The 13,302-nt window shown below is 51.6% G+C and overlaps 2 protein-coding genes across 6 annotated transcripts; one reads left to right on the plus strand and one right to left on the minus strand.

The window, feature by feature from the left end:
• Positions 1 to 315: 315 nt before the first annotated feature.
• Positions 316 to 9,961, minus strand: LOC125684229 (cryptochrome-1-like). 3 transcript variants are annotated; one of them, XM_048926225.1, is made up of 11 exons: positions 9,622 to 9,961; positions 7,042 to 7,465; positions 6,189 to 6,305; positions 5,422 to 5,587; positions 5,175 to 5,315; positions 4,596 to 4,766; positions 4,378 to 4,518; positions 3,411 to 3,562; positions 2,609 to 2,706; positions 1,532 to 1,642; positions 316 to 1,136 (listed from the first exon to the last, which is right to left on the minus strand). In XM_048926225.1, exons 1-11 carry the CDS (start codon positions 9,821 to 9,823, stop codon positions 1,039 to 1,041), a joined length of 1,821 nt encoding a protein of 606 aa, XP_048782182.1. In that variant the 5' UTR covers positions 9,824 to 9,961; the 3' UTR covers positions 316 to 1,038. The 3 variants fall into 3 exon arrangements, with proteins under 3 accessions (XP_048782182.1, XP_048782183.1, XP_048782184.1); XM_048926226.1 differs by lacking the exon at positions 5,422 to 5,587 and adding an exon at positions 5,610 to 5,757 and having other exon boundaries at positions 319 to 1,136; XM_048926227.1 differs by lacking the exon at positions 316 to 1,136 and having other exon boundaries at positions 1,534 to 1,708.
• A 167-nt stretch (positions 9,962 to 10,128) lies between these two features.
• Positions 10,129 to 13,274, plus strand: UBE2T (ubiquitin conjugating enzyme E2 T). Of its 3 annotated transcripts, none has more exons than XM_048926251.1 (7): positions 10,129 to 10,230; positions 10,605 to 10,734; positions 10,915 to 10,984; positions 11,466 to 11,571; positions 11,972 to 12,070; positions 12,312 to 12,395; positions 13,002 to 13,273. In XM_048926251.1, the coding sequence occupies exons 2-7, from the start codon at positions 10,626 to 10,628 to the stop codon at positions 13,116 to 13,118; spliced, it is 585 nt and encodes a 194-aa protein (XP_048782208.1). In that variant the 5' UTR covers positions 10,129 to 10,230; positions 10,605 to 10,625; the 3' UTR covers positions 13,119 to 13,273. The 3 variants fall into 3 exon arrangements, with proteins under 3 accessions (XP_048782208.1, XP_048782210.1, XP_048782211.1); XM_048926253.1 differs by having other exon boundaries at positions 10,207 to 10,275; positions 13,002 to 13,274; XM_048926254.1 differs by lacking the exon at positions 10,129 to 10,230 and adding an exon at positions 10,433 to 10,454 and having other exon boundaries at positions 13,002 to 13,274.
• The last annotated feature ends 28 nt before the right edge of the window (positions 13,275 to 13,302 follow it).

Here is a 13,302-nt window from a genome sequence, read left to right on the forward strand (position 1 = left end):
ATTGCCCTCATCCAGGGCTCAGCCTTTCATTCAGGTCATCCTGACAACCCCTCTGTGTGCTGAAGAGGAGCATGCCGAGAAGCACCAGCACAGCCAGCAGCTCAGTTCAGGCTTAGCACAGCACAGCAGGAGGACACGGCCCATTCTCAGATCTTTCTGATGGTCCTCACAGCTTTTGTATTTACTGTAAAAAAAAAACAACACACCCCCAGTTCATGTGGCTCATAGGCTGCTTCTGCACTGGTCAACAGATGCCTTCAGAGTGAAGAAGTCTGGGCGTATGGGATTGATGCAATAGTTGTCTTCTTTCCAAAGAGGGCAGATGGACACCAATTGTGACAACAGATTAATCTACAGACCTTACATTTTTTCCATGTCAGAAACAATTTTTATTTCTTTTATAAACAAAAGTAGCACCCACGGTGATGAAAACCCACAGCCATAACAGAACCCCAACCATAACAAAGAAAACAGGCTATTCAGCCTTGTGACACTTCAGAAGGAGCCATTCCAATGGAAGGGGGAATTTTTACATGTGACACGTGAGAGGAATAAAATACCTATCCTACAGTTCTAGAGGAATAAGCCGAGAAGGACATCAGCCCTAATCCACTGAGAAACTATACAACAATGCCCTTAAAATTTGCCTGTCTATGGCAAATCCTGCTTTTAACACTAATGTATGAAAACAGTAATACCAATTTATTCTTAAACTGACATGTATTTGTCACGTTGGAAAGAGTGGCATTTATCATCAAAACTATTCATAAAGAGGCATGAACGTTGAGTGGATTTGAATAATAGCAACAGAGAAACACGTCCATTACCTACAGCTGCAATAAATGACTACTAAGCCACCAACAGACAGACAAATTCATTGAAAATAACTGCAGTAACAAATGCATAGAAGGTACAAAGCTTTTGCTGGTGGTTGGTTCACGCAGAGGGCAAAGCACGGAGTGCAGCTCCTCCTGCTCAGATGGCCTCTGCTCTCCCTTGTGCCATTTCTCAGTTCCCAGAGGGTAAACCCCAATGAATCTAGGTCTGTTCTGTCATCCTGGCTGCTTTTGTCTTTGTTAAGTTTTCCTCAGAGCGGCCCCGCTTCAGCTTCATTTCCATTGGGTCATCTGCATCATCTGTGGCAAGAAGGAAGGAAGAACAAAAGTTTGCAGCCTTTCAGACCTCAGTGCAGCAACAGCTACCCCTGACAGCAGCAGGTAAAGCTACCAAGTATGCCAGAAAACCTATGTACAGGCAACAGCAACAATGCCAGAAGCAGGCATCAGCTTCTCAAGCTTTGGCTTTCCACATCTCCAGAGCAATCACAACAACATTCACCCCACCATCCCGCAGGGTTGGTGGGTATCAATGTGCAACCTCTGGACACATCAGTGGGCACAGGGTTGGAATAACAAACTCCATATGAGCCAGGGAGAGGTGGGGATCCCATCCCTGGAGGAGTTCAGAACCACGGAGATGCGGCACCGAGGGATGTGGGCAGTAGGGGCAGGGATGGACTTGGGGACCTCACCTCTGGTGAGCTGGGCTGTTCTGTACTGCTCCTCTCGGACCTGCTTCATCAGCTGCAGGTTGTGATCGCTGGCCTCCTTGTGGTCCACCATTGGGAAGGGGTAATCCTGACCTGGTACGACAGAGACTTGGCAGGACTAAGCAAGGACGTCTCACTGGGTTTACAGCAAAGCGAATTCTTTATGGAGCAGTGTATGGAAGGCATGGAGGATATAATTTGTCCCAGTTTAAAACAAACAAGCAAAAAGAACAGATTTTTCTAAAATCAGTTTCAGACGAGTGTGGACAAATGAAGAGAAGAAATGTAAAAATCGAAAGAAATTTGGAGCGTAAAAAGCATAAAACTGCTAATTCCAAATTATTTGCTTTGGCAATATAAGAAAGTGCTGATGCTACAGAAATGACCCAGCTTGCCATTTCTGTGAGAGGCACTGATAACAAACACGATGCCACTGGATAAATGGATCTTTGGTGCCATTAAAGGACACAGCTAAATTTCTCGATGCAGCCTTGTTTGATGTTTCGATAAAGGAATTTGAGAATAGGTTTCAAGATTGCTGGAAAAAAAAAAAAATCATCAATTTTTTGGTGCATTTATGACTCCATTTTCAGTCATAAATGCACTGCCTGCAGATGTTCAGATTGAATGCACAGCGTTGCAATCAGCTATTCAACTCAAAATTGGCCATGCCTCTTTATGGGACTTTTATAAGACCCCTTTTACCTGAGAAAAACGCCCCTCGCTCCACAATCGCGCCTCATCCATGTCACCACTTTTTGGTAATATCTACATTTGTCACCAACTGTTTTCAAGGATGAAATGCAGGAAGAGTAAAACTTCACCAAAGATCTGTGATGAGCACGTTGGGGACTCACTAAGAATCGCAACCACTGCCATCAAACCAGACCAAAGGATTTACAGAGAGTGGGCTGGGTGACTCCATTGGGCTGCTGGGTGAATCCATTGACAAAGATAAACGCACGACTCGTGGTGGAAGTGTGGTGCTTCCATGTCACACCTGTGATTATTTTCTTACAATTATCAGCAGCAAAATCCTGAGCACAGTATCTGAGCTACCTATGATACATCCTGCTTGCTTCTGCTCCTCTTCAGAGGCCGTCCAGGGCTCGTAGATGTACTTAGAGGGAAAGTTCTTTAGAATAGGCAAGTACTTCCTACAACACAAGAAGAATAAAGTGCTTTAATTACAGTCCTGCAGACAAATACACTTAAATGTAATCCAACCTACGCCACATTCATTCCTGGTGGTTTTGCTGATACTGCAATCCATGAGAGTTCTGATTCGTTTTATGCAAAAGTCTTTTTCTGTTCTGAATCCTCCACCAGTTAACTTCACATAAACAAATAACGGGATTGATTTAAGCATTACTTCAGCTTTGACTTCATCCAAACTATTTTCACTGTAGACTTCCTCACTGCAAGTACAACTTAGGACAGAACCCAGTTTTACACTCTTTCAAAGATCGCTGAGGAAAATCATCCTAATGTCAGCAAAGCCAGGTGTGCATTCCTGGGAGGGATGGACTCCAGGTAATCACTGATGTGTTAACAAGGCTCAGTCCACATCTGGGAGAGATGGGCTCCTTAAGGAGCTCATAAACTTCCACATTGACAGCATGGAGTGGAGCACACTCGTGTTCTCCCAGCAACTGGACGCTCCTGGAGTCTGCAGGCACTCACAGCCAATGCAGTTCCGTGCTCAGTCATCACCTCCATAAGCACAGCCTTTGGGGTTTCCTTCCATGCTAAGTAAACCACAGGGGTTGTGTTTCATGCAGATTGAGTTCCCCAGCTCCTGCTGTCAGAGGAGCAGGGAAGCAGCACTGAGCAGAAAGCACCATGCTGTGTGTGGCCCTACCTGATGTACTGCCCCTCTGGGTCTGTGCGCCTCCCGAAACGGATCGGGCAGAAGATCCGTGTGTAGTGGTGGAAGAAGGCACTGGCTGACAGCCACATCCAGTTTCCTGCATTGATGCTGTAGTCAGCATCTAAAAGCAGCTCTTCAAACACCTGCATTTTGGGGACAGGAAGCACCTCTGAAATGGCCACCTATGTGGTAAAAACACAACTGCCCAACATCCGCCACCAACCAACCAACCACCATCACCAACCAACCAGCAATGGATCAACAACCACTAATCAACCAACCAACAACCAGCCAAACAATCAACCACCACTAACCAACCAACAACCCAACCAACAAAAATCATCACTGACCAACCAACAACAAAACAATCAACAACCAACCACCACTAACCAGCTAACAACCAACAAAACACATCACTAACCAACCAACAACAAAACAACCACCCAACCAACAACAAAACAACCAACAAATAGAGGCTGGTAGATGGAGGTTGGAGCTCGCGCTGTGATCAGGATACTCTGCACACATGGAAAGAAGCTCAAGCAGGACCTGGTGTCAGAGAAACCCAAAGCCCAAAGGTCTGACTTTGAAGAGTGCTGCAGAGAGGGCTGGTCTCCAATATTATCACCATCAGACAAAATCAGACCTTGGGGATGGGAATGGCTTCTCACCACTGCGCCCTGTACAGCACGGTCCAGACTCAAGAAAAAGACAGTGAGATTTTTATAAACCATGAGATTTTTAGCGAGGCTCAGTAATAAAGCACTGGTAGAGTCATAGAATCATTAAGGTTGGAAAAGACCACTAAGACTGCCAAGTCCTACCACCAACACACCCCCCCCTTCCCCACTCCACAGCACCATGGCGGTGCTCACGGTGTGCAGGGCTTTCTCGAGACCAGCCAGAAGGGAAAAAAAATCACCAAACAAGAAGAGAAAACCCAAAACCAGAAGTGAACCTTCATGCCCTCCTCCCAGCTGATCCAAAGGTCCCCGCGGGTCAGGAAGCAGGCGGCAGCGTGCCGGGCAAGGTGGTGGATCCAGCCCTCCTGCCTCAGCTGGGTCATGATTGCATCAATCCATGGGAAGCCCGTCTGAGCCTGAGGCAGAAATCAACGTCAGCCCTCCTGCGTGGTCCGAGCCAAAACGCAGCCATCGTGGAAATGCACCTCGTTACCGTTTTCCATCTGTGGAGCCTCTCAGCATCCTCATACCAACGGATCTGGAGGCAGATGGGATTCCCGACCATTTTGGTGAAGTTTGGTGTTGCTGATGCCACCGTGTAGAAGAACTCCCTCCACAGCAGCTGCCCTTGGAGCGACACGGGGGGCAGGGAGTGGTGCTTGGCCTGCAAAGACACGGAGATCGACGCTTCTGTTTGCTCATTCCATGCAGCTTCACTCATTTTGTGATGCCCGCAAAAGAAACATTAATCTCAACCACACTGCTGCCTCCATGGTGGTTTCCATGGTGGTTTCCCATGAAAGCCAAAGACCTGAAGCAATGCTTCTTGCACCAAAGCTGAATTCTGTTAGATCTCGTTTAGCCTTGAGCTTTCCCCATCTACCTTCCAAAAAGGTATCGCATCAGGATTTTTGATACTAGACATACATTGATCAGCATAGTCTGGATTCATAAGACATTGTGAGAAGACTGTGCCAAAGTTGCATTATTTGCATCATCTCTCTGCCAAGAAGGTTAAACCCCAGCCTCAGAAGCATTAGATTTGCTTGACTATGGCCAATTTTTCCCTTACCTGAGCATAAATGTTTGACAGCCTATAAAAGAAGCTGCGGACTGACAGGCAGCCCATGCTGAAATAGGGGCTCAGGCCGGTGGTGCTTGGAAGCAGTGAATTCGGGACTGTTTTCGGCTTGGTGAAACTGGCCACCCAGCCCTGAAATGAGAACAGAAATCAAGGTTCAGGCAGAGCAAGGTGAGAAACGTTCAGCCAATGGACAGGGATGGGCTCTTGGCTGTTGGTTCGTGCACATGCAACACACCCATGGAAAATACTCCGACCACAATCCTTCCATCAAGAACAACGAAATCCCGAGGTGGAGCTGCTTGGAGGGCAAATCCTCAGCAAGAACTGGAGGCCACAGCCAACTGGTTTCTCGCAGTCCAGCCCCAACCACGCGCCATTGGATGGCACCAACCTCAGCCCACCTGCACAACCATCAGAACAGACCTGGTCTGCCAGGTGCTGCTCCAGGCGCTGCAGCCCTTCGCTCTCCCCTCCCCTCCATGGGGAGATGCTCTCGGGGGGAATCTCCAGATCCGTGGGCAGAGGGACCCTGTAGCACTCAGCCAGGCCCAGCTCAGGGGGGCTGCACCTCCTAATGTGAAAGAGAGAGAACCAGAGCCAAGAGAGTTTGCCAGACCCCATTCACACAACCAGACCTCCTCTGTTGTGGCACAGGGGAACCAAAGCACAGCCAGAAACCCCAAGCTGAATCCTTCGTGGGGGAGAAGGAGCCCATCAGAGCCAGAATCCAAGGTTGGAGAGCACCAGGATGTGGTGAAAGAGACCTGGAATTCCTTGGCCTCTCCTCTGCTCAACCTTCATATGCACGAAAAGTTTGTCTCAATGCACCCTACAGAAGCCTTCAGACTGTGCCACCCCCACCTGCTCTCCTCTCCCGACAGTGGGATCACATCAATAACCCTCCATGCAAAAAAGCAACGCAACGTCATGACTGAAAGTCACTGTCATCATCTCATTTGGGCAGAGGAAGGCCCTGCAGGTCCCCTGTTGGGTCTCACTTACTGGAAGTCCTCAGCTGTGAGATTTCGGACTGGCATCTCCGGGTCCCCGAGCAGGGACAGGATGTGAAGGAACCTCTTGTACGTCAGGGGGGGAGTCCCACCATTCAGCTCCAAAATCCTACGCGTAAAATAAAATCAGTGCTTGTGGTAACATGGATCAAGAAGGAAACTGGAGCTGTGTGTGGGGAGGTGACAGCACAGTAACAGCCCCAGCCTGTGGAGCAACAACCAGTGGGAACAGATGGTTTGGATTCAAGATGGAACACCACATCCATCCTTGTGTTCACACCAATTAAGGGCTTTTCAGGGTGAGGGGTTAAGGCTGTTTTAATGAATACCTCCCTATCATTATTAACTTCATTATCTGTGGGCTTTCAGCTGTGAATAACTGCGTGGACCCACAATGACCCACACACCAGTGAAAGTTGATCAGATAGATCCCAAAAGGCAGACAGAAGGATGCGTACAGAAGTCCTTTTGAATGTAGGACCAATCATCAAGGTTGGAGAAGACCCTCATCTCATCCAACCATCAGACCATTCCCATGCGCTAGTGAATTTCTCCTGTTTGAGAGTAGTCAATGGAAGGGCTTAAAGTGAATTAAACTGCCCACAGGGGAAAAAATAACAAATTCCTCAGGCTCCAATTAGAACCAACATCCTGTGCAACCGCTGAAGCTTCTTCTGCCAACTCAGAATTCTCCAGCAGCCAGTGCCACTGCCTCAGAGAGCCCCACCTCCTCAAAAGGAACTCATCAGAGGAGCTGAGACCCTCAGCCTTTCCTCCATGATGTTTGCTAAACGTAGAACAAACCTTTCAGAGATGCCTTGCTGGTCTGTAGGGCAGCCACGTACCGTTGGGTGTCGTAGAGGCTGTGGCCCATCAGTGAGAGCACCTGGAAGCCCAGCTCTTCTCCCAGAGCCCGAATGTTGGCCTCCATCTCCTTGTAAAAGGGTTCCATCTCCGCATCCAGAGTCACCTGCGTGATGTTCCACTTCTGGACGTGATCTCTGACTACAGACTCGTACTCTCCTTGAATGACCAGCAAGCAGGAACCCAGCTGGCACAAACTGCTCCTCAAATCCTCCAGGGATTGCAGCAGGAAATGCCACCGCAGGGCTCCTATGTGCATGGCGGACGTCATGAAGGCTCTGTCCAGGATGTAGACGGGGTAGACGACCTCAGAGGACTGCAGTGCAGCCAGCAGAGTTGGGTTGTCGTGCAGCCGGAGGCCCTTCCGGAAGAGGTGGATGGTGCGGTGCTGCATCCTGCCCACAGCTGTGGGAAGGGAGAAGAGAAGGCTCTGGAAAGATCTTATTGTACCAGTGGTCATCGTGGGCAGTTGGGCAGCAAACACCCACAGGTCCCTTCCAACCCCCGTGGCTCTGATTCTGAGATCTGCCCCTTCCAGCCTCGGCCATTCCACGATTCTACATTTGCTTGGAGAGTGCAGCATCCCCATGAAGGAATGAGGGCAAGTGATGGCCAGAAACAGAGCTCCTAACACTGCTCAGCTCTGTTTGCAGCAACCTAATCAGAGAAAGGACCAAAGTCCTGTGAACACAGCAGGTCCCACTGCTCAGCAGCTGAGTCCCATGCTCACAGGGTTCTCCCCACACTTACAGATTGACAGAATCATTAAGGATGGAACTTCTCATCTCCCCAAGCCCAACCCCACCCCACTGTGCCCATAGAAACATCCCTCAGTGCCACAGCTCTGAACCCCGCCAGGGACACTGACCCCATCTGTGCCAACACATCGCTGCCCTTTTGGAGAAGAAATGGCTCTCAAAAACCCAACCTGATGGGTTTTTGATGATGACGAGGCCGTCACCTCTCATCCATCGTTACCCTTTGAAGCATTGCAGCTGACCTGAGGGCTGGAGCTGGGGGAGCTCAGGGCATCTCACAGGGATGCACTCAGGGAGCAGCAGCGAGCAGCAGCAAGGAGCCCTGCCTCCCCCTGGGTTTGTGCCAACCTGCTTCTTGTTCCAAGCACCCACCCAAAGAATCAGGAGACAGTGGATGAGCACGGGATGAAGCAATTATCTCTAACCTGCTTCAGCTCCTCCCAGCAAAACTCCCTTCCTACACCCTCCTAAATGGCCGCAGTGCTGACGCAGCTCTGCCAACCTCACGCCGTGCCCAAAAGCACACCTTGGCATCGCCGAGATGCACCCAGCGAAGCCCCAGCTATAACACAGCCCACTGAGCGCCCCACAGACCCCAACCCACAAACTCACAGGCACTGAGGAGCTCACGGAGAGCACCAGGAAGGAGCCCAGCACCGACTGCACGCCACGGAAGAACAGGAAAAGCAAAGTGCCAACGAATGGGGAGCACCCAGCTGGCACGTGGGGCATGGAATCACGTGTAGTGTGCAGAGCAGGGAGTCTGCAAGGGCTGCTCTGAGCACCACGGCCCCATCTTCAGGTTTGGATCAGATATTAGGCGAAATTCCTTCTCTGAAAGAGCAGTCAGGCACTGTCATGGGCTGCCTGGTGGGATCACCATCCCTGGAGGGGCTCAAGGAACGTGGGATGCAGCACTGAGGAACGAGGGCAGCCAGTATGGTGGGATGGTTTGGAATCCATGCGTTTGTGCAGTGATTATTGCTCAGATATTGCCCTCTCATGGCCAGAAGAGCAAAAGCACCAATCAAACACACATTGTTAATTACTATGGAATACCCCGAGCTGGAAGGGACCCACAGGGATCACCAAGAGTTAAAGACACATTGCTGGTTGTGTTCTCCTTTCTGGGAGCTTTTTGTAGGGATGAACATCACAACCCATGGGTGCCCTCCACACCTCAATGCGTTCAGCCGTCACTTTTTGTGATACGACACAAGCCTGAGTTTGCTAATTAAACATCGCCGAGTTCTGATGAGTTCAGTTGTCATCAGAGCCGGCTGATGGGTGTTGCTGTCCCTTGAGCTCTGCCCTGTTGCAGATTGGGCTGAACGGTAATTAACGCTAATTAACGAGGTGCCTTTGTTCATGGTGCTCCTCTGCTCAAAGCCAGGTCGGGTCGCTGCACTGTGCCCCATGGAATCACGTTTCTTTGGCTGCTCCGAAAGTAATGCCTCCTGTTTATTTTCATGGCAATCCCAACAGCTGCAAGCAGCACAATCACACGTGTTGACGGAGCAACTTCTCAGCTACAAAACTTCATTTCTTTGCGCTATTTGCACGGGTACCCAGACAGAGAGATGCAAAAGTTTGGGTCTGAGGACCTGGGGCTGTCGTCACCCCACGGAGCCAACGCACAGCGCTCCTCCCCGCTGCTCCCTCTGCACTGAGAGCGTGACAACAGCGCAACGGCACAGCGCTGCACGCACACAGCCCTGCGCCCGCACCTCGGGGCTGTGCGGCAGAACCGTCACCAGGACACCTCGGGAGTGACACAACACCGCCCCCGGGGCCCCGCGTTACCTCCCCGCTCGGAGCCGCGGTGGTCACCTCCCTCCTCCTCGTCTTCGTTCTCCTCGGGCCCGCTGCCCCAGTTTCCCCGCCTGGCCCTGGGGTGACACGCAGCGCTATTCGACTTTAGGTCACGGGGCCGCTTATGCAACGCACAGCGGGGGAGGGGGCACCGGGGGCCGGCAGGGATGCGCCTGCCCTGCGGAGCGCCCATAGAGGCGGGGAGCGGGGTGGGACATCGGGACACGGCACAACCCCTGCCGGCACGGCACGGCACGGCACGGCACGGCACGGCACGGCACGGCACGGCACGACCCCTGCCCTGCCCTGCCGTCCCGGAGCCCCGCGCAGCCCCGCGCTGTGGGCGTGGTCTCTGTAAGCCGGGCCCCCATTGCGCGATTTTTCCCTCCTCGCGGGGGCGTGGCTTATTTCCCGCCAGCAGATCTCCGCCAATAGTCGCGCGCCTCCCCTTTCGGATTCGAAATGCCGCCGCTGAGGAGGAGGAGCTAGGCGGCGCCCAATCAGCGCTCGTGTCTACGGTAGGGGGCGGAGCTAATCGGCAGCGTCTCCTCCCGTTGCTAGGCTACAGCGGAAGTCCCGCCCCTCGCGGTGAGCGCTGAGGTGAGCGGGGCGGCGGGGCGGCGGGTGCGAAGGGTCCTGGGGAGGGTGAGTGGGGGGCGATCGGCTGGGAGGGGGCGGCCCTCGCTTGATGGGGGTCATTGGGTTTAGTGGGGGGCGGGAGGCGTTGGGGCGCGCGTGGGGTTACATGGGCAGCAGTTATGGGGGGGTCGGCCATTGAGGTCGGCCTGGGGGGGGGAGGTGAAGCCAAAGGACCCCAATGCGGGGTGAGTGGGGTGACGGCCCTGCCCCATTGGGGGGGGGTGGGAGCCGGGCATGGTGTGACAGCGCGTCACCGAGTGCCCCACAGCTGGGGGTCGGAACGAGGTGGTCCTTAAAGCCTCTCCCAACCCAAACCTTCCTCCGCGTTCCTTAAGGGCGGCTGAAGAAGAGCCACAATGCAGAGAGCATCGCGGCTGAGCAGGGAGCTCGCAATGCTGAGCGCGGAGCCGCCGCCCGGCGTCAGCTGCTGGCAGAGCGGAGCGCGGCTGGATGAACTGCGGGCACGTAGGTGGGGGGGAACCGGGGGGGAGGGGGGGAGCTGTGGGGTTGGATGTGGGGACATCAGAGGTCCTCTCCAACTCTGAGGGTTGTTTGTTACAGAGCTGTGGGTGCACAGGGGGATGGTTGGATGAATTCCTGTGATTTTGAACGTATTTATGCTCCAGTATTGTTTTGTTTTTAAAGAAATTATAGGAGCTGCAGAGACACCCTATGAGAAAGGGATATTCGACCTGGAGATCGTTGTTCCTGAAAGGTAAGCGAGCGATGGTGTCCTGCTGCTGTGCTGTTCCTCTCCATGATAAGTCAATACATTTGATATGAGGCCTTTCCTTCTGCCTCCCCGTGCAGAATGCGGTTATCTTCAGGTGAGAGCCTTCACTTATGCCATATAGTTGTTATTCCTGCTGGCTGAACGGTGCACTCCTTGCTGGGCATCCCGAGATGTGTGGTGAATGACCTGCAGGTGCTGTAACAAGATTTCTGCACTGGTTGTCTCAAAGCTCCCTGGAGAGCAGCTTGTTCTGAGTGCAAAGCTTCTTCTGCTGTGTTTGCTTCTCTGTGGGAGGAGCAGGGAAGTGCTGGCCAAGCACAGCTGGAAGCAAAGCTCTGCTTTGTCCCAGGATTACAGGGAGAGAATGTCACTCAGTAACTGTGAGGGATTTGTGGCATTACTTGGGTGACAAAATGACTGGGGTACAAATACAATTTTGTTTCTCAATGCTGATCCCTTAAAGGTACCCATTTGAGCCCCCGAAGATTCGATTTCTGACCCCTATCTACCATCCTAACATCGACTCTGCTGGAAGGATTTGTCTGGATGTTCTTAAGTTACCACCAAAGGTAAGAGAGCGCTGCTTGGGCGCAGTAAGTGAGCCTGAGGAGGATAATGAGCTCCTTATCTTTTTCTTGTAAAAGCCTGATTGAATGTCTGTTTGCTACTGACTTATTTAAGCAGGAGCGCAGCAGTAGAGTTTTTGTGTGGCCTCTCCTTTGTTTAGAGATTAGAACACGACCTTCTTTGCTCCATATAAGCTTCCAAGGCTTTAAGGATTGTGGTGGAAAGGCAGCCCTCTGAAAACGGGCCGCCCCAGCTGAGGCACAGCCCAGGGCTCCATCAGCTCCCCCAGAGAGGCCTCAGCCTGCGTGCTGAGAGCAAACCGTGGGGCTCTGAGCCCTGAGTTTCCTCCAGGCATCCCCAGGGTTTTCCTCTCAACTGCTTCTCTCCCCTCTCCTCCTGCAGGGTGCATGGAGGCCCTCCTTGAACATCTCCACGCTGCTGACCTCCATTCAGCTGCTGATGGCGGAGCCCAACCCCGATGACCCCCTCATGGCAGACGTAGTACGTGGGCTCCTCTGAGGCTTTGGGAGCTGTGGGATGGGCTGGGGAGCAGCGGTGCCTTTGCTCAAGCAAACTGAAGCGAGCAGCAGAATGGTGTGCTTTGTGTGGTGTGTGCATGGCAGTTTGGTTCTGGCACCAGGAGTCCTTCAGCCAGGACTCTGAAGGGAGTTTATAAACCCCCAGTGCTCAGCCTGAGCTTCTCAGTGTCTGTATGAGGCCAAGGCTTCCTCATTGTGTTTAGTCCTCAGAGTACAAGTACAACAAGCAGCTGTTCTTGATCAATGCCAAGGAGTGGACTGAGAAATACGCAAGCCCACAGAAGATGGTAAGAAATGGGCTTTCCTTTTCCAGCTGCGTGGGTGCTCCTCACCTCAATTTGCCTTCTGTGCCCACAGCTTGGAGGGGGAGAGGTGGTGCAGGGAACAATCATTGCTCCCCCATGGAAATGAGGCAATGAGGCACCCGGTTGCAGCTTCCCAGGAAGTTTGTAGGATGAGCAGCACTGATGGAATCCTGAGATCCCCTTCGTTCTGCCTCAGCTCTGCCCAAACTGCACGACCTGCTGTGGCAGTGCCTCGTGCTCAGCTTCTGCACATCAGGAGAGCTCTGCAGCTGATCGCTCTCCCCGCTGCTGGTGGAGCACAGCCTTCCTGCCATCACTTTGTATTTCCCTGCCTCTGTTCCACATCCTGATCCACCTCACAGATGAGGAGCATGGAAGTAAACTGCATTTAAGTAGATCAAAACCTGTTCTAAAGAATCAATTACATTTGGGCCGTCTCCGTTACCTGAGTGCTTTCCGCCCCGTACCTGATTTGCACAGCATCCTTTCCAGGAGGGGGAATAATCACACAGAGATGGGAATTAACACAGCAGTGCTAATTACATAAAACTAAATTATTCACAGCTGTTACTTTTTATTTCTTTGGAGGCTTTGGAGGAGAAAACAAACCAGAATGAAACAAAACCCACCAATGAATCTGTCACACAAAAAAGAAAAGGGAGCACTGTCAGCAAGAAGGAGAAGAAACCTCGCCTGGATCCCTGAGCGACTTTTGTTCCTGATGTGGCTGCCAGCTTTGCTTTCACTGGGTCCTTTTTTCTTTACATGAGTAAATATTTTAATATGTAATAGAAGCAGGCTTTATTATTGCTGTTTCCTAGGAGTTGGTTCGTTTGTTTGTTGAGAAATTATATAAATAAAATATAAAGCTTTAATTTGCTTTTTTTTT

The sequence above is a fragment of the Lagopus muta genome, chromosome 24 (assembly GCF_023343835.1).
Source record: "Lagopus muta isolate bLagMut1 chromosome 24, bLagMut1 primary, whole genome shotgun sequence".
Taxonomy (NCBI): Eukaryota; Metazoa; Chordata; class Aves; order Galliformes; family Phasianidae; genus Lagopus; species Lagopus muta.